A 17795-nucleotide genomic window follows, 5' to 3' on the forward strand; every position below is an offset into this window, starting at 1 on the left:
GTGCCAATATATATTTATGCCTGTATCTGTAATTTCACTCCATGCATCTGAAGTGGGTTTTTTACCCATGAAAGTTTATGCCAAAATAAATCTGTTTAGTCTTTAAGGTGCTACTGGACATGGGATAACTCATTTAGATAGAGAGCTCAGCTTTGCAAGGGTGGCAGATAGACTTAAGTGAATTGAAAGGGTTTAGAACGATGCAATTGAACTTGCAGTAGGGCTATACATAACATTGAGCTTTACACAATGATTTCCTATATATTCTAATTGCTGTGATCCCTACTTCCAGAGTAGAGCATGTTACATTGACTCTTCCCTGATGTGTACAGTAAGTGTGTAAAGCTTCAACAGTTAACTGGATTTTTGCATGTAATTATGGTCTTTCAATTGCTGAGAAATGTTTTTCCTCTGTAGTTGGATTTTGGGTATTTTCTCCATGCCAGTGCCAGGGCTTGGTTAAGTGCTGCGGTTAATCAGGATGTCCAAATCCCAGCAGAGAAACCTAGAACAGTATTCCGCACCAATGAGAGCAACCCGGTGAGTTACTGCCATATTTACTATTATGTCAACTAGGCCGTTCCCTAAGTGCATCAGTGTCTGTTCTTAGGCACCCTGGACCCAGTGGTCCTCAGTGACTGAGATCATATGGTACTTACGAGTGAGAATGAAGGGAGTAGGTGGTTCTTCATAATAGCCATTCCCTGCTCCTTTAGGGTGTGAACAACAAACCTTCAAAACAGGGCCGAGACCCTTTCTGAAATCTCTTTGGAACATGTATCGATTCTTTCTCTGCAGCTGTACAAATGAAATGGGCCATGTAGTGTAGCAGCTCAGATGTGGGTGAACTTGGCATCGGACACCATTAATTTCAACTTCAGGGTCATTCTTTTCTGACTAACCTCCCCAGATTGGCTATTAAGGGGGAAAAAAAAATAACCCAGCACACCCTACAGGCTTTATAATTCCAGCTGTAGTCTCACCCTCTCTCAAGCACAAAATGAAGTGAAATAAATGAATGAAATAAGCCTTTGAGGAGCTTTTCCACTGCCTCTGTAATTGGAGTCTCTTGCACTGCTGATTCCTTTGAGGTCTCTATGGAAACAGCAGCATGCAGATGATCCAGTCATGTGATCAGAGCATCTCTATAGACTGCACAGAAGAGCCCAGATGGCAAGAATTGTCTCCACTGTTCTAGGTCTAGGATTTATGTTGCCAAGCAACTGGCTTCAGCATTCCGGTTGCACATGTCTGATATGTTTGGCAACAGCAGCCAATGCTTCTTAATTAATCAAATCCATGTTCCTCAAGCTTGTCCATATTGTGGATCACTTCTTACTGTACAGATTCTCCTGTGGTTTATCTTCCCACCTCATTCTACAACTTTCCTCTAGAAGTTAAAATGCTTGGTTACAGGGAAGTTTCACTAAACAGCACTGAGGCGACAACATGAAAGCTAAACACTCAAAAGAGACTGTAGAATTGGCACCTTCTTACTTAACAGCCCTGGTCCCTGTGTGTATCCCCAAATAATATCTTGATAGGGTGGAGGTATGATTGACTTGTCTAGATCAAAACTGATTTAAAAAAAATAATTTGCAAATCCAGGAGACACCCTGGACTGTGCTACAGCTAGTAGGAAGCAGTGCTGCTTCCAGACTTGCATATACTTCACCACTGTAAAAGAAACCAATTTTGTCGACCACCACCACCGCTAAATAAATAAAACCTAGCAGCAAGTGTATTCTGACTCTGAGCAATATGATAATTATTCTGCATGGGTTGTACTTTACTGCCCCACTTTTAAGGGAACCTCTGTACACAGACAGATGTGATGGCTCCTCTAGAGTTCAGCATCCCATGGTTGTTACAATTTGTATTTTAACTTCACAGGCCAACCATGCAGAGCAACATGAGGGTCAGCACTACAGCATCCCCCTCCAGGAGGTGAAGGTGGTGTTTCCACATGGACTGCCCTACCGCTTCCAAATGCAGGTACTCTGTTTCAGCGCTGGTTGGGGAGATATGGGGAGCACTGGATGTGTAATAGGACTGTGATGTGAGGGACAGCAGGCAACCACATTCCTGAGGCACCTTCACTGAGAATACCACCGTTGTTTTGGGTCCATAGAACGCTGGATTTTCTTTTGGCAGTGATGGCATTCAGTCATGAGTGATCCTTCCATGGGAGGGGGCTGGGTTGAGAGAAGATTGAACTTGCTTTGCATAGCGGAAGGGGGCTGGGGAGTGGAGATTAGTGGGGTGTGATTTAAGTTTTCTTAGTCTCTAACTTATGAGTCTATAACAGGGGTAGGCAACCTATGGCACGTGAGCTGATTTTGAGTGGCACTCACACTGCCCGGGTCCTGGCTACCAGTCCAGAGGACTCTGCATTTTAATTTAATTTTAAATGAAGCTTCTTAAACATTTTAAAAATCTTATTTACTTTACATACAATAGCTTAGTTATATTATAGACTTATAGAAAGAGACCTTCTAAAAATGTTAAAATGTATTACTGGCATGTGAAACCTTAAGTTAGAGTGAATAAATGAAGACTCGGCACACCACTTCTGAAAGGTTGCCGACCCCTGGTCTATAACGTGCTATGGGTCCAGACTGTCTGAGCACAACCCCTCTTGGGGACTTGGATGGTGTCATTTCTGTGTAAATGAGACTTGCTCATAAAATGGCTTTAGATCAGCAAAAAAAAAATCTTGCTCTTTCTTTCCATCTGTGACACAGATCTCACTCTGGTGGGGTTTACTCTGCAGCTATAGCATACTGTTTAAAATGCATTTCTGGACTCAAATGATCTGTGAATCATTAATGTAAATGAACCAATGACAAGGAAGCAAGGCACCTAACGCCACCTGTTAAAATATTCCAAGAAATTCAGTGAAACATCCTATGCCTGAGCACAGTGGGGCTCCTCCTCTTAACACTTGCATGGCTTTTCTCTTCATGCTGTGCTGTAATTAATACTTCAATATCAATTTCCTGGCTTTGGTTTATTGTTGGGCCCTTCTTGTTCCTGATTGTATCTGAGTGCAGACAATAGTGTATGTGCTCCCAACATAATACAGCGACCTAGTAACTTACAAACCTTATGGTTTGTGTAAACTACATACTGTGGCCTTTTAAAGGCTCAGTTAAGTATCTGGGCAAGTTTCTTTTTCTTTTCAGAAAACCAGTACATCTCTACCTCAATATAACGCTGCGCTTGGGAGCCAAAAAATCTTACCACATTATAGGTGAAACCGTGTTATATTGAACTTGCTTTGATCCACCAGAGTGCGCAGCCCTGCCCCCCCAGAGCACTGCTTTACTGCGTTATATCCAAATTCGTATTATATCGGGGTAGTGGTGTAGTAATTAAAGCTCATTATAGACTGCCATTTGTTTGCCTTGCTTATTTAGATTTAAATTTAAATTCAAGCTTTAATTAAATGCAGAGAAAAGTCTCCACCTGGGAAACATTTTTTAAGGCAAATGGTTCTTCCCCAGATAATGTAGCTTATAACAATGTACATGCAGGTGAATTACGTTTGTGTGCTTGTTAAGCGACATCTGCCATTAGTCACAGTGCTGATATGGTACAAGGAAAAATAAGGAAAAAAAAGTAGCGACAACAGTAGTCTGAAGTGGGAAAACTTTGTTTTCACTGATCATTTCACTTTCAGCTACTGGTATAACATTAAAATTGCAACAGTGTCCCATATACTCCAGGATTGCAGAATTCACTGTCAAGTCGTTCTTTACTGCAGAATTGTGCTCCGGAATCTAAGCGTTCATTTAAAATAATTTCCAGTACTTGTGGTTATGAAGAAAACGTTAGAAATGGGAACCAAATGTAACCAAAGAATGTTGTCTTCCTGAGTGTGCTAACTGCCTGAAATAATACCTTGGAAAGGTGCAAACTGTCCTGTACATCTTAATGAGTTGCTGACTGTGAAACCTAAAAATGACAACACAAACATCCACTGTAAACTAGTATAGCCCAGAATTCCAAAGTGCTTCTCATGCACTCTCTACTGCCAAAAGATGCAAATAGCACTGTCAAGTGGCCAAAATCTCAAGCTTCCCTTCTCTGTTTCCCAACCTTCTGATATGCATTTATGCACTGTCAAGAAAAAAATCTGAAACATCAAAACAAACTACACATCTGTGTAAAATTGAATTGGGGGTGAAATCCTGGCCCCACTGAAGTCAATGGAAGTTTTTTCACTGAATTTAATTCACCCATAGTATGAAAATAAATGGGCTTCTGTCTTGGCACATATTTCATATTTATTTCTTTTAAAATGTTAGTTTTAAAATTTAAATGCAGCTATTGCAGAATTTCCATCTGCCATAACAGAGTGCATGGCTAGGGAGTATGAATATCTTGGGCCTCAAGACATCCTCTGATCCCTTCAAGGGTTGTAAGGAAACGTTTCCTACCATGTGCGGCATTGCATGACTGGCTTAGGAGCATTAAGGCAGGAGGACTTGAGGACTGGGGTGGTTATCTTCTTCCTTTGAAGCTTTGGGTATTGGCCACTGGATACTGGACTTGAGGGCATGTTGCAAGTTCCGTCTTTAGGGAGGGAGGCAGGCAGGCAGAGGTATTGTTTAGTGTAGCTGATACTTTTCGGACTTTAGACAGGGAGTAGATTGTTTAATATTTGGCAAAGATGCTTATAGCCCTTGATAGGGGCTCTCTTGAATATATTGTAAATCCAAAATAAATTGGTCTGTTCCAATCTTAGCAGGTCCTATGAGATTGGGATTTTCAAGTTGGTTAGTTCTATTATAGCATTAGTAGTAAATTTGAATTTTAAACTAATCTCTGTAACATGTTAATGTGGAAGCAATTAATAGATTCCAAGGCCAGAAGGAACCTTTGTGATCATCTAGTTTGTAGGGTATTTATCCGGAAAGTGCTTCTGAATAAGACAGAGCAGAAAAAGTGAAGGAAGGTCATGATACAAACTGGAGGGGTTGTGACACAAAGTACAGTACACTTCTGTCAGGGCTGGTGTAACTCAGACATAATCAGGGTAGGAGCTGCTGATGTGTGCTTAATATGTGGCTCCTTGTTCCTATTCTGTCTCCTGTCAGATGAAGACGTTCAATGAAAGCTGCCTGATGGTGCGGAAACCAGCTCTAGAACTCCTTGGTTATCTGAAAAACACCAACTTTGCCCACCCAGCTATCCGATATGTTATCTGTATCCTTTCTTCGTTTGTCTTGCTCTAGAATGTGAGTTAAATAAGGGCAGCTGAGCTTCCTGCACACTGAGAGGGAGATGGGATTCTGACCTCATGTTGGGTGGCATAGGTCAGCCTCCCACCTTCCCCACCAATGCCCTTTCCTCACATAGTTAGGGAAGGTGGGAGGCTGACCCATGCTACCCAACATGAGGTCAGAATCCCATCTCCCTCTCAGTGTGCAGGGGGAAAAAAAAAAAAAAATCCATAGCCTGGAGACTCTCCGTCTGAGGTTTCCCTTGACAGTTTATGCTGGAGATGGGGAGAAGGGAACAGGGAAAACTATGACACTGTGCCATGCTGTTCATTACTGTGCAAAACAAGACTGGCTGGTGCTGCATATTCCAGATGGTAAGTACTCTGGTGATACCTCTGAATGCATAATGTTCTGTGTGCTGTAACTAACCTACAGGGAAGGCAAAGCAGCTGAAGACATTATAGAGTGGGAAATTTTATTCATCATGGTTTTCCCATGACTGGGATATAAAAAGTTATTAAATTAAGAGTAAAACATAGAAGAAAACAGAGGCATTGAACAGTGTTGTTTCCCCTGTGCGTGCGCACACACACGCCTCATGCTCTGTCAGTACAAACTAGTCAATCTGGTATGAGTGCCCTGAGTTATGGATCCTGCTACATTTGGAGGTTGTGGCGAAATCCTGGTGAATGTTTGCTGTGTGGCTATTTCCCCAAGGGTGGGGTATGCTCATTATATGGCATAGTGGTTTTCTGTAGTGAATACAGAATGAGGAAAAAGGACCAGAAAGAAAGCATGCAGTTACTCTTAGCTAAACAGGCCAATTGTTTGTCTCGTTTTGTTTCTGCTTCACAGCTCACCTCTGGGTAAAGAACTGCAGGGAGCTTATGCAGTCCTCCTATAACAAAGAGCGGTTTGACCAGCCTCTGGAAGCATCTACCTGGCTTAAGAATTTCAAAACTTCAAATGACCACTTCTTAAAAGAGGTCAGTAGATTCTATCGAGCCCACTGGATTAGGAACCAGGGGAAACCTACAGGAACAGCTTCTTCTGGAAATTTCATGGGGATGTGCTCCCTCCCTTGGAATATCTCTCCAGTGGAATGGGGTCCACAGATCTGTTCATTTTTTTGAGAAGCATTTCCTGGGTTGACAGTGAATGTGCATTCACATTGGATAACTTACCATTAATCATGTAACTTATTTGGATGTAGGTTTCAGTGGGGTTGGAAATGCATTAAAGATCCCTGTGTTTGCAAAGGGGTCCCACCACTGGGGGAGATCTGAGATTTTGGTCATTATGTCACTGAGGGATGCTGCACCAAGAAATACCCTTCTGCAGCTATCTTTCCCAGCACCTCTGGAGCAGAGTGGGGGCTCCTACTGCCCAGGTTTGTTGAGTTGCCCCTGAAGTGGGAGCTTGGCAGTTCACACTCTCCATCTACGTTCAGTTACCCTACCTCCTGCCCCAATTCTCCTTTTATTATAGATAAAAACACAACAGACATACATGTGGAGCAAACGGGAAAGCACTGAGAAGGGCAGACCACTGGGTGAAGTGGTGGAACAGGTGAGGGAATGACAACTGCCTATGGTATTGCTGGAACCTGTCAATAATATGAAAATGAGACATGAGCCCTGTAACAGAATTGGGACTCACCACCTGGCGCCTCCCACTGGTGACTCTGGGAATTAGCTCTGTCCGGCAGAGCGCCCCCTCCTGGTGGTGTCCCATCCGTCTTTCTGCCCTCAGTTGCTGTCTCTGGATTCGCGTTGCTCCCTGCTCGGCGGCATCCTCTGCGAGGCCACTGCCCTCCAGCAGTGCTCCTTAGTCCATCTGCACCCCCTTCCGGGTGTCAGTGATCAGCACTCCTACATCCCAGCCACATGTCCAACAGCCCTCCGAGTCCAATCCCTCTTGTCAGGGATCTGGTGTAGTACCATGGCTGCTCCCTATGGCCAATGACTGGGTGTACTGCAAGGGGGGAAAGGGGAGACCCAGGCCCGCCCTCTACTCTGGGTCCCAGCCCAGGGACCCTCTGGCGGTAGCCTCGCTGTCTGTTTCCCTGGGCTGCTTCCCCTACAGCCCCTTGCACCCACTAGGCCCTTCCTTTCAGGGCCTGCAGGCTACAGGCTCAAGCTCCCTAGCCTCCCCAAGCCTGGTCAGCACTGCACTGTCCACAGTGCTAGTCTCCACCCTTGGAGACTGACCTTCCCCTGTCAAAGGCCTGGGACAGACTGCCTGCTCCCCTCATGGGCAGCCTTCTTATAGGGCTGAGCCTGGCCCTGATTGGCTGTCTCCACTCTGGGCCCTGATTGGCTCACAATAAGCCCTTCTTTAATTGGCTCCCTGTCTGCACAGGTGCCTTGGCCTGCCACAGCCCACACTCACAGAGAGTGGGGCAGTCCATCCCACTACAAGCCCAGTGAAGGGAATGGGAAGAACAACTATATTTACTGCTTCTAAAGCATTGTGCAAGCATTAGTCTTGGGAAGTTGGAAGGGTTATCTCCACCTTGTAGATGGGAAGACTGAAGCATGGAACTAGACCCCTCAAGGAGGACACATACACAGTCTGTGTCAGAGCTGGGATTAGAACTCAGGAGTTGCTGACACCTATCCCTATTCCCAATCTATTTATTAGACCACGCTGCCCCTTTGGGAATGGAGGACAGAGTCTTAGGTCTCTCCTGTCCCATCTTTCTGCTCCTCAGAGAGAAGTTGGTGCCAAGGCTTCCTGATTGCACATGGCCTGCATTCTCTCCCTTTGCTAATGTTGTGTACCCATCCATTTGTAGGGTTTAACTCGAGTGAAGAATGCCAGTGATGCTGTGGGGGTTGTGCTGAAAGAGTTAAAGAAGCAGTGTCCTCTTGGTTCATTTAGACTTCTGGTGGCGGTGGATGGAATCAATGCTCTCTGGGGACGGACAACGTTGAGGAAGAAAGACAAAAGTGCTGTAGGAAATTACCTTCCTTTCTTGTGGCTAACAAAAATGGAGAAACCTAAGGGGAGGGTTTGGTTCCACCTTTGGATGATGATTGTTTCCAGGGCTGTTAAGTTCTAGCAGTAATAAACAATATACCAGCTTCTCTAACTCAGAGGATTCTGCAAACTGTAGCTCTCCAATGAGGATTCTGCAATGCAGAATATGAAAGTGAATGACTTCACACAACCAAGAGCAGGAGAGCATTCATTTTGCTCAACACCCTTGCCAATATACAGCTTTATTTTGTATAGTTATTTGCATACAATCTGCTTCTCCAAAATTCTTGAGGTTAAATATGACAATGTTAAATAATAGCAAAGGAAGAAGGCATTTACATGATATAAGCAAACAAGAGGCTTCCAATCTGGATTTTGAAGGAACTGGAGTGTTACTGAGGCAGAAATATGCAAGGAGCATGGTTCAGGTGGAAGGTGCTGCAGAGGAAAAAGTTCTCACACCTACACCGCTGAGAGTGTGAAGGCGGGATGGGGTGGGGCGGGGCAAAACTAGGTGAGATGTGAGGAGAGTAACATTGTATAAGGGTTCAAAAACAGGGAGGGCAATTTTGAATTGGATCCTGAAATGCAAAGGAACCCAGGTCAGTATGAGGGAGAAGGTGGGACGGGGGTAGCCTCATTGATTTGGAGAGGCCTTATCAAAATTGATAAATGCACAATAATCCCCATTGGAAAAAATAATCCCAACTATAAATACAAAATGATGGGTCTAAATTAGCTGCTCCCACTCAAGAAAGAGATCTTGGAATTGTCATGGATCACTCTCTGAAAACATGTTCTGTGTGCAGTGGCAGTTAAAAAAAACAAAACTAACAAAATGTTAGGAACCATTAGGAAAAGGATAGATAATAAGACAGAAAACATCTTAATGCCACTATATAAATCCATGGTATGCACACATCTTGAATACTATATGCAGTTCTGGTCGCCCCGTCTCAAAAAAGATACATTAGAATTGGAAAAGGTACAAAGAAGGACAACAAAAGTGATTAGGAATATGGATCAGCTTCGGTATAAGGAGAGATTAAAAAATACTGTGACTGTTCATCTTAGAAAAGAAATAAGTAAGGTGGGTGACGATATGATAGAGGTCTATAAAATCATGAATGGTTTGGAGAAAGTTAATAGGAACGTGGTATTTACCTCTTCACTTAGCACAAGAATTGGAGTCACCCAGTGAAATCAATAGGCAGCAAATTTAAAACAAACTTCTTCACATAACGCACAGTCAACTTATGGAACTCATTGCCAGGGAATGTTGTAAAGGCCAAAAGTATAACTGGGTTAAAAAAAGAATTAGAAAAGTTTGTGGAGGATAAGTCCATCAATGGCTATTAGCCAAGATGGTCAGTAATGCAACCCCATGCTGCAGATATCCCTACACCTGTAACTGGACAACCAGAGATGGATAACTTGATAATTGTCCTGTTCATTCCCTCTGAAGCATCTGGCATTGGCCACTGTCAGAAGACAAGATACTGGGCTAGATGAACCTTTGGTATGGCCATTCTTACGTTAAGAATTTTAATAGTCCAGGTGAGAGGGGATTAGGGCCTGGGGGAGGTCTAGCACATGACTAGATCTGCAGACACAGGAGAAGTGGAAGAAAAGACTGATATCAAGGATGATGCCAGGCCTACAGAGAGGGAAAGCAAGTCAAAGTCCTGAGTTGAGAAGGGTTAAGAGTAAATAATAGTGTTAGTCTGTTGAGACGCCAGAACTGCTCTTTGAGGTTCTTGATAGGTGGAATATTTTGCGCAGTTGTAGCTTTTCCCATAGAAGAGTGACATAATTGCCTTAATCAGATGAATTCAGGTTATGTTTGCCATGTGGCTAATGAATTCAAATTTAGTAGTGCCTGTATGGCATGGAATGGATCATCTTACCAGTATTATGCTTGTGTTTCGGACAGCCCCTAAAAATCTCAATGGCATCTCTGAAGGAAGCTCCAAATAGTTCTTGCACTGCAGCCACTGTTAAACTGTTGTGCTCTGGGTTTTTCTGCTTGTTTAAGTATCCAAAGGAACCTCATGGGTGGGAGAGGAGCTGGGAGACAGGTACAGCTGGCTGGAGAAATCACTGACATTCTGTCATTATTAGGTATCTCCAGAGGAACTGACGCTAGTCCACAATCTGAGGAAGATGGTGGTGAATGACTGGGTGAGTGCACATGTGGGCTTGCTGGCAAGTCAATGCACAATGTTCAGAGCTAAATGCTGACGTCCAGAGCTGTGAGACCTTCTGAGGGGCTTCCTATTGGGAATTTACAGAGCTGTGTGACTTGGGGGAGTTACCTCTGATTAGTAGTTTCACTTATTCCATTTCTTCCTTTCACTGACAGATGTATTACAGGAAAAGCTTTTAAAGAATGTGGTGGAGAGATGTTTCAGTTGAAAGCTTTTTAAACAATCTTGACTGCATAACAGAAGCCTCACTTTATTGCAGGGGTGGGCAAACTTTTTGGCCCAAGAGCCACATTGGGGAATAAAAATTGTATGGCAGGCCATGAATTCTCGCAAAATAGGGGTTGGGGTGTGAGCTCTGAGGTGGGGCTGGAGGTGAGTTTGGGGTGTAGGAGGGTGCTCTGGGCTGGGACTGAGGTTTGGAAAGCAGGAGGGGGATCGGGGCAGGGTTCTGTCTGGGGATGTGGGCTCTGGGGTGGGTTGAGGATGAGAGGTTTGGGGTGCAGGAGGGTGCTCCAGGCTGGGATTGAGGGGTCTGGAAAGCGGGAGGGGGATCAGGGCTGGGGCAGGGGGCTGGGGTGTGGCTCAGGGGATGCAGGCTCAGAGTGGCGCTTACCTCAAGCGGCTCCCAGAAGCAGTGGCATGTCCCTTCTCTGGCTCCTACGCAAAGGCGCAGCCAGGCGGCTCTGCACATTGCCCCATCTGCAGGCACCGCCCCTGCAGCTCCCATTGGAGTGTGTAGGATCCAGAGCAGGGCCATGCCACAACTTCTGGGAGCTGCGTGGTGCGGCCCTGACCCTGCGGCCCAGCAGGAGTGCTGGAGCAGGGCTGAACCACATGGTGCAGCCCCCAACCCAGCACCCTGGCCAGAGCAGGGCCAAGCCGTGTGGTGCAGCTCGCGGGCTGGCTTAAAATAGCTTGTGGGCTGTAGTTTGCCCACGCCTGCTTTATTGCCTCCAGATTGCTTTTTATTTTGTGCTGAATGTCTGCTCACAGTGGCCAGGCCTGGAATGACTGGGAAACCATCATAGCAGTGGTCTCCCATGTGGTGGTAAGGTAATAATAGGTAATAATTGGAGATATACCAATCTCCTAGAACTGGAAGGGACCTCGAAAGGTCATCGAGTCCAGCCCCCTGCCTTCACTAGCAGGACCAATTTTTGCCCCAGATTCCTAAGTGGTCTCCTCAAGGATTGAACTCACAACCCTGGGTTTAGCAGGCCAATGCTCAAACCACTGAGCTATCCCTCCCCGCCAGGGCATTTTTGTGCGCCCGCCTAGTGCCCAGCAGGGGAGAGAAGCCGCGGCACCGCGCCTGCTGGGGACAGAGAACTCCAGGGCTGCAGGCTGCGGGCGCCAGTGTTCTCTGTCCTCCCGGCTTCTCTCTGCATTGCCCAGAACTGGCGCCAAAAAACCCCCAAAACCAAAACAAAACACTCCGACTCTGCAGAATGGACGGAATGCCGCCCCGTAGCATGTGCTGCCCCAGGCATGTGCTTGCTCCACTGGTGCCTGGAGCCGGCCCTGTATGTGAGTAATTGTTGGTGCCCGCCACACTCTTCTGAAAACATGAATGTGCTACTGGCCACAAAAAGGTTGGGGACCACTGCATCATAGCCTCTTCTCAGATTCTGTACAGTGCCACCTAGTGAAAAAGCTATTTCAGTTCCAGATTCTCCCAATAGAGGTAGTGTGGAGATCCTATAACTACTTCACTACCATCCTGAAGTCTCTGTAATCAGTCCCATTCCCTTCAGCACTGTCTCCTGGGAAGAGCTGCCCAAGAACCAGTGCTGCTTCCTTGCTTTCTGCCCTGCATCCTGCTGGAACTAGAGTAGTTGGGTGCTCTTCACAGCCAGTACTTCTGCTCTGTAACACACATTGCCTAGGAGAAGCTGGGACTAAAGGTAATTACAGGATCCAGAAGGAAAATGCAGGATAATATCACAGGAGACAGTTAATGATTCTAGACAGGTGAGGTATCTGTCCTGTATCTAAGGCTCCTTCTAATCCACCTCTGTGTTTCAGAATGGAGGTGCCATTGTGACCACTCTTAGCCAGACAGGCTCTCTCTTCAAACCACGTTCCGCTTATTTGCCCCATGAGTTGCTGGGAAAGGTGAGTTATGGCCTTTGGCTTCCTCTGCATTGATACATGTAAAGCAATGGAAATAATAATACTGGTTTGAGACCTACCTCCTCAGTAGATATGATGGGCTGAATCAGTCTTGCTCTGTTCAGTCATTCTTGCATGCTGTCCCTTATGCTTGGCTCAGTCTCCCTCAGGGCCATCCCTAGCTATTTTGGTGCCCTACGCAGCCCCCCTGTGGGGGTGTTGTGTGGGGCCCCAGGATTCTATGGGTGGGGAGCATGGGGGGCTGGCCCCAGGCATCCTTGGGGTGGGGCTGTGGGGGGCCCCGCCCCAGGCCTCCATGGGGGGGGGGCGCTAGCTCCAAGGGGAAGGGGGGGCTGGCCACTTCCTGCGAGAAGTAGAGTGACCCGGCCCCAGCCTGTTCTGCTCCCCTGGCTCCCAGGCTTGGGGGGAGGGGGTAACTGCCCCCCAGCACTTGACAGCGGCGTGGCTGGGAGCCAGGGGAGCGGAGCAGGCTGGGGCTGGGTCGCTCTACTTACCGGTGAGTGCAGGGCGCCTCAGGGGAGTTGGGGCAGGGCGGAGCAGGGGTGGGGGCCCTGGGGAAGAGCAGAGGCTGGAGCAGCATGCAGCTGCACAGGGCACCAGGAAATTTGGTGCCCCAAATTTCCTGGTGCCCTACTCAACTGCGTACTTTGGTATGGGTAAGGACGGTCCTGGTCTCCCTATTACTATGTGGCTACCAACCTCCATATCTTTCAAATTGTTCCTTACACTCTTTATCTAACTTCGTCATAGTCTTATTCTTCAGCTTGGCCTGTGTGTGAAAGGGATGGGGGGAACTTGCCTTTGACCATGGTGAAACAGGTTGTCCAGCCGAGTCTGCCCCAGTGCTCCTGCTTTTTGACTTCTCATTCTCAGCTTTTTGCTCTTTCATTAGCCCGCTTCTGCACAAATAACCGGAGTATTTCTGAGTTCACTTAATCTCTGTATTTTAGTTGCCTTCCTGGGTTACACGAACCATAGAGCTGTTCTTTTTTTAAGCAGTTCTACTTAAGCTTGCTCATGGCTAGGCTGTGCCTTATCTCCCCGCAGCTCAGACCATTCCCTCTGTCTGCCTCACAGTTTCACTTTTTCCTTCCAGGAAGGTTTCGACACACTGGACCCTTTCATTCCCATCCAGGTTTCCAATTACAGTCAGCGAGAGTTTGAGAGCTGTTATCAGTATTACCTTGACCGCAAGTGGCTTCAACATGAGAGAGGTGAGTTCTGCCCCCCTCCCATGTGACAGAATGAAGACAGCTGCATATACTGCAGTACTTTCAACTTCCATCTCCACCATAGAGAAAGATGAGCTCTGTGCCCTTCATACCATTATTCCAGCTGTTAACCCAAACCAAGAAACTTCTTGTTTTTAAAGCTAAGTGCTAACAATAAAGCTACCTATTGTATTTATAAAATCCAAGAATTTAAAGGAGTAGGGGCAATCTAGATCTTACGGTGCCCTCATAATAAACATATGCATTATCACCAAGCATAAAGAAATGCATATTTCATCAAACACAAACCTTCTTTTCCCAATGGATTTTTTTTAAAAGGTCATATTTAGATCCTGAAATGAAGATAATCTTTTATGGGTTATAATTAAATAGAAAATAGCATTGCAGTATCTTGCAATTTACATTCCTTTTTAGAAAAGTGCTTAAACATTTCAACATTCTCAAGCAATTATATCAAACCATTTATATAAAGTATATAGTTAAATCTACATGTAGATGTGATCTTGCATTTGAGGCTGATCAGGATGCCATTGAGATGTATGTTCCACATTCTTTCAGAAGAGCTTTGTGGATATATTTTGAGGTAAGAATACAGATACACTAGTAGTGCTATACTATAGCTCTCTAGATTTAGAAAAGTATATTGAGTGCATAATGCTGAGGGATATCAGAGGCAGCAAATCTAATATTATAATGATGATATTGGGAGACATTAGTTACCCACATATACACTTGCCACATGGCATAACAGCACCAAGTTTAGAGAAGCAATTTCTCGTCATTTAAAGTGTTTCCTGGCAGAGTTATTTCTTGACCACAGAAGAGGAAACTTACTACTTAATGCTTGGGTGTAAGAATGACAGTTGCTGAGCCACTAAATAATAATGATCATAACACCATAATTAAGTTCAACATCCTATGGGGATGTAGGATAACAAAGTAACACAGCTACACTAAACTTTAAAAAGGGAGATTGCATTAAAATGAGGAAACTAGACAAAAGATCCTAAAGTCAAAAGCAAAGAAAGTGAAATCCTTAGATATGACATGGATGCTACTTAAAACCATATAAGGCCTGAAATAAACCAATGTAGCGCAATGACAAGGTTGAAAACTTAGACACACAAAGTGAGTGAGGTAAAATCTTTTATTGAACCACCTTCCCTTCACCTACCTTGTCTCTCTAATATCCTGAGACCAACACTGCTACAACAAGGTTCAAAACTTGGAAATCTAACCCTAATGAAGCCAATAAACAGGAACATAAATTACAGCAGGTAGAATGTTGAACTACTCAGATACTGTTAATTCAGAATGCTGATGGTATCAACTCATAAAAAGACCTGGACACCATTGTGGTTAATGAAGATCTTGGCTAACTGCAGCTGTGCTCAAAAAAGCAAACTTTTACAATGCATAAGGAATAGGATGGAGAATAATACAGAAAATATGTTATAAGTCAATGGTTTGTCTCCTGGAATACTGTGAGCAGTACTAATCATCTCAACACAAAAAGGATATTGTAGAATTAGATGGTTTTGAGAGAAGGATAATGAATTATCAGGGGCCTGGAAAAACTCTTGTATGAGGCAGATTTAAAAGATTGGGATCACTTATCTTAGAAAGGAGATAAATAAGAGGGGGTGTAGTTTTAAAAAACATAGTGAAAGGTAGAGTGGGAGCTTCTGTTCTTCTTGTTTCATAACATGGGCTATTCAGTAAAAGTGAAGGGCGACAAATTCAGAACTGGCTGTGGAATTCAAGAATTAGCAAGAGTCAAAGAGGGATTGAACATTGATAACAACTTTTAGATATTCTTGTTATAGTTAATGCTGCCAAATTTTGGAAGGGATATAAAACCTCCTGCTTCAGGTTTTAAGCCAATTGCTAACTATTAGGACCAGGTGAGTGGGAGTGATGGGGGGCAGCAAGGGTATGTAACAGGTTGCTGACATATCTAGATCAATTGGTAAACTAGGTGCAAACCAACTATGTGTTTGAAGATGGCTAAATGTAAGCATCTAGCAACAAAGAATGTAGGCTATTCTTTCAGGATGGAAGACTCAATCTTAGAAAGCAGCGACCGAAAAAGATTTGGGCGTTGTTGTGGATAGTCAGCTGAACATTTGCTCACATTGTGATGCTGTGGGTAACAGGGCCAGTACAATCCTTGATTGCATAAAGAGGGGACTCTCAAGTGGGAGTAGCAATGTTATTTTACCTCTGTATTTGCACTTGTGCAACCACTGCTGGACTATTGCGTCCAGTTCTGCTGTCTACAATTCAAGGACGTTGATGAATTGGAGAGGATTCAGAGAAAGGCCTTGAGAACAATTAAAAGATTACAAAATGTGAGTTATGATGATAGACTCTAGGTGCTCGATCTATTTAGATTATGAAAGAGAAGGTTAAGGGGTGACTTGATTAGTCTGTGAGTATCTACAGATATTTGATAATGGACTCTTCAATCTTGGCAGAGAAAAGTTAACATGGTCGAATGACTAGAAGTAGAAGCAAGGCAAATTCAATCCAGCTACGAGGAGCAAATATTGGAGAGTGAGGATAATTTGAAACACTGTCCTGATGGTTGAGGTGGAGCCTCCATAACTGACCATTTAAAAATGAAGATGGGATGTTTTTCAAAAAGATGCTCTAAGAATTCATGTGGGGAAGTTGGATGGGACTGTGTTATACAGGGCATCAGTGATCACAGTGGTCCCTTCTGGCCTTGGAATCTATGAGCTTTAAGGGCCAATACACTGGAATCCTAACACAACTGAAGAACTTGTTGCTGGTGTGGTATTGATAGGGTTCCTTTTCTCTCTTTGTTTCAGCCAGTACAGAAGAAGGGAGAAATGAACTGCTGTTTCTCAGCAACTCCAACCCCTGGCAGCTGGAACGGATCTCTGCTTATCTCTGATACTAAGGAATCTTCGCTGGCAGCCACTGCTGCCTTTTAATCATAAAATAGAGCAGCAAGAAGGGCTGGTTATCATATGCCCCCTTGGCTACTTCGCTAGGCAGAAAGAGCTGGGCTCTCTTTCCCAGCCCTGACAAGGAAAGACTTTGTGGAAAAGCTGGGTGAGGAGGAGAGCTCTGCACCAGCCAAGGAGAGGCTGCAGGGATAGAGGGGGAAAGAACAGGGTTGGGGTGGGGCTTCTGCACCTGACCCTGTCAGGGTTTCTCTAGGAGAAGCTGTGATGACCCTGCACCAACAATAAATGGAATGTAGTACCCGTCTGTGCTGTCTGAGGTTGAATGAGTGACTGGCTTGCAGGCAGTCTCTAGCTGTTCACTCTCCTGGCTGCATTTTCTGTGGTGCTGGCAGGTAGTGGCAGCCTTGGGGGGAGGGGACATCTCAGGCCAGGTGGGGCTGGCAGGGGTGTCATGGGGCTGGCTCTATAGGTGGCCTGGTGAGAGGGGAAGTCTCAGGCCAGGTGGGGCTGGCCAGTGGCAGGTTTACAATGGTCCCAGTGGCTCCATGGAACCAGGCCCAGGCTCAAAAGGGGCCCGGGCCTGCTCCGCTTGCACTACGCCCCAAGACCCTGCCAGCTGGCCCCTTGGTCTGGGGACTGAGCTCACCCCACCGGGCCCCACTGCCCCGGCTGGCCCCTCGGTCTGGGGGCTGATCTCACCCTGCCGTGTCCTATTACCCCAGCTGGCCCCTCGGTCTGGGGGCTGATCTCACCCGGCTGTGCCCCATTTCCCCGGCTGGCCCCTTGGTCTGGGGACTGAGCTCACCCCGCCGGGCCCCACTGCCCCGGGTGGCCCCTCGGTCTGGGGGCTGATCTCACCCTGCCGTGTCCTATTACCCCGGCTGGCCCCTCACGCCGCCGTGCCCCAGTGCCCGGCTGGCCCCTCGGTCTGGGGACTGATCTCACCCGGCTGTGCCCCATTTCCCCGGCTGGCCCCTTGGTCTGGGGACTGAGCTCACCCCGCCGGGCCCCACTGCCCCGGGTGGCCCCTCGGTCTGGGGGCTGATCTCACCCTGCCGTGTCCTATTACCCCGGCTG

The 17795-nt window shown here is 45.9% G+C and overlaps 1 protein-coding gene across 4 annotated transcripts in view; it reads left to right on the forward strand.

The window, feature by feature from the left end:
• Positions 1-17022, forward strand: part of DAP3 (death associated protein 3) — a 28027-nt gene extending 11005 nt beyond the window's left edge. Inside the window, exons 4-14 of one of the 4 annotated variants that reach the window (XM_044991141.1) lie at positions 418-540; positions 1894-1995; positions 5103-5211; positions 5510-5602; positions 6084-6214; positions 6717-6797; positions 8026-8184; positions 10332-10391; positions 12443-12532; positions 13651-13764; positions 16617-17022. In XM_044991141.1, the coding sequence (XP_044847076.1) occupies positions 418-540; positions 1894-1995; positions 5103-5211; positions 5510-5602; positions 6084-6214; positions 6717-6797; positions 8026-8184; positions 10332-10391; positions 12443-12532; positions 13651-13764; positions 16617-16742 (1188 nt within the window). In that variant the 3' untranslated portion in view covers positions 16743-17022. Of the gene's footprint in view, positions 1-417; positions 541-1232; positions 1516-1893; positions 1996-5102; positions 5212-5509; positions 5603-6083; positions 6215-6716; positions 6798-8025; positions 8185-10331; positions 10392-12442; positions 12533-13646; positions 13765-16616 lie in introns of those variants that run through there. The other 3 variants (XM_044991142.1, XM_044991143.1, XM_044991144.1) reach the window with 3 other exon arrangements.
• Positions 17023-17795: the final 773 nt, after the last annotated feature.

The sequence above is a fragment of the Mauremys mutica genome, chromosome 17 (assembly GCF_020497125.1).
Source record: "Mauremys mutica isolate MM-2020 ecotype Southern chromosome 17, ASM2049712v1, whole genome shotgun sequence".
NCBI lineage: Eukaryota > Metazoa > Chordata > Testudines > Geoemydidae > Mauremys > Mauremys mutica.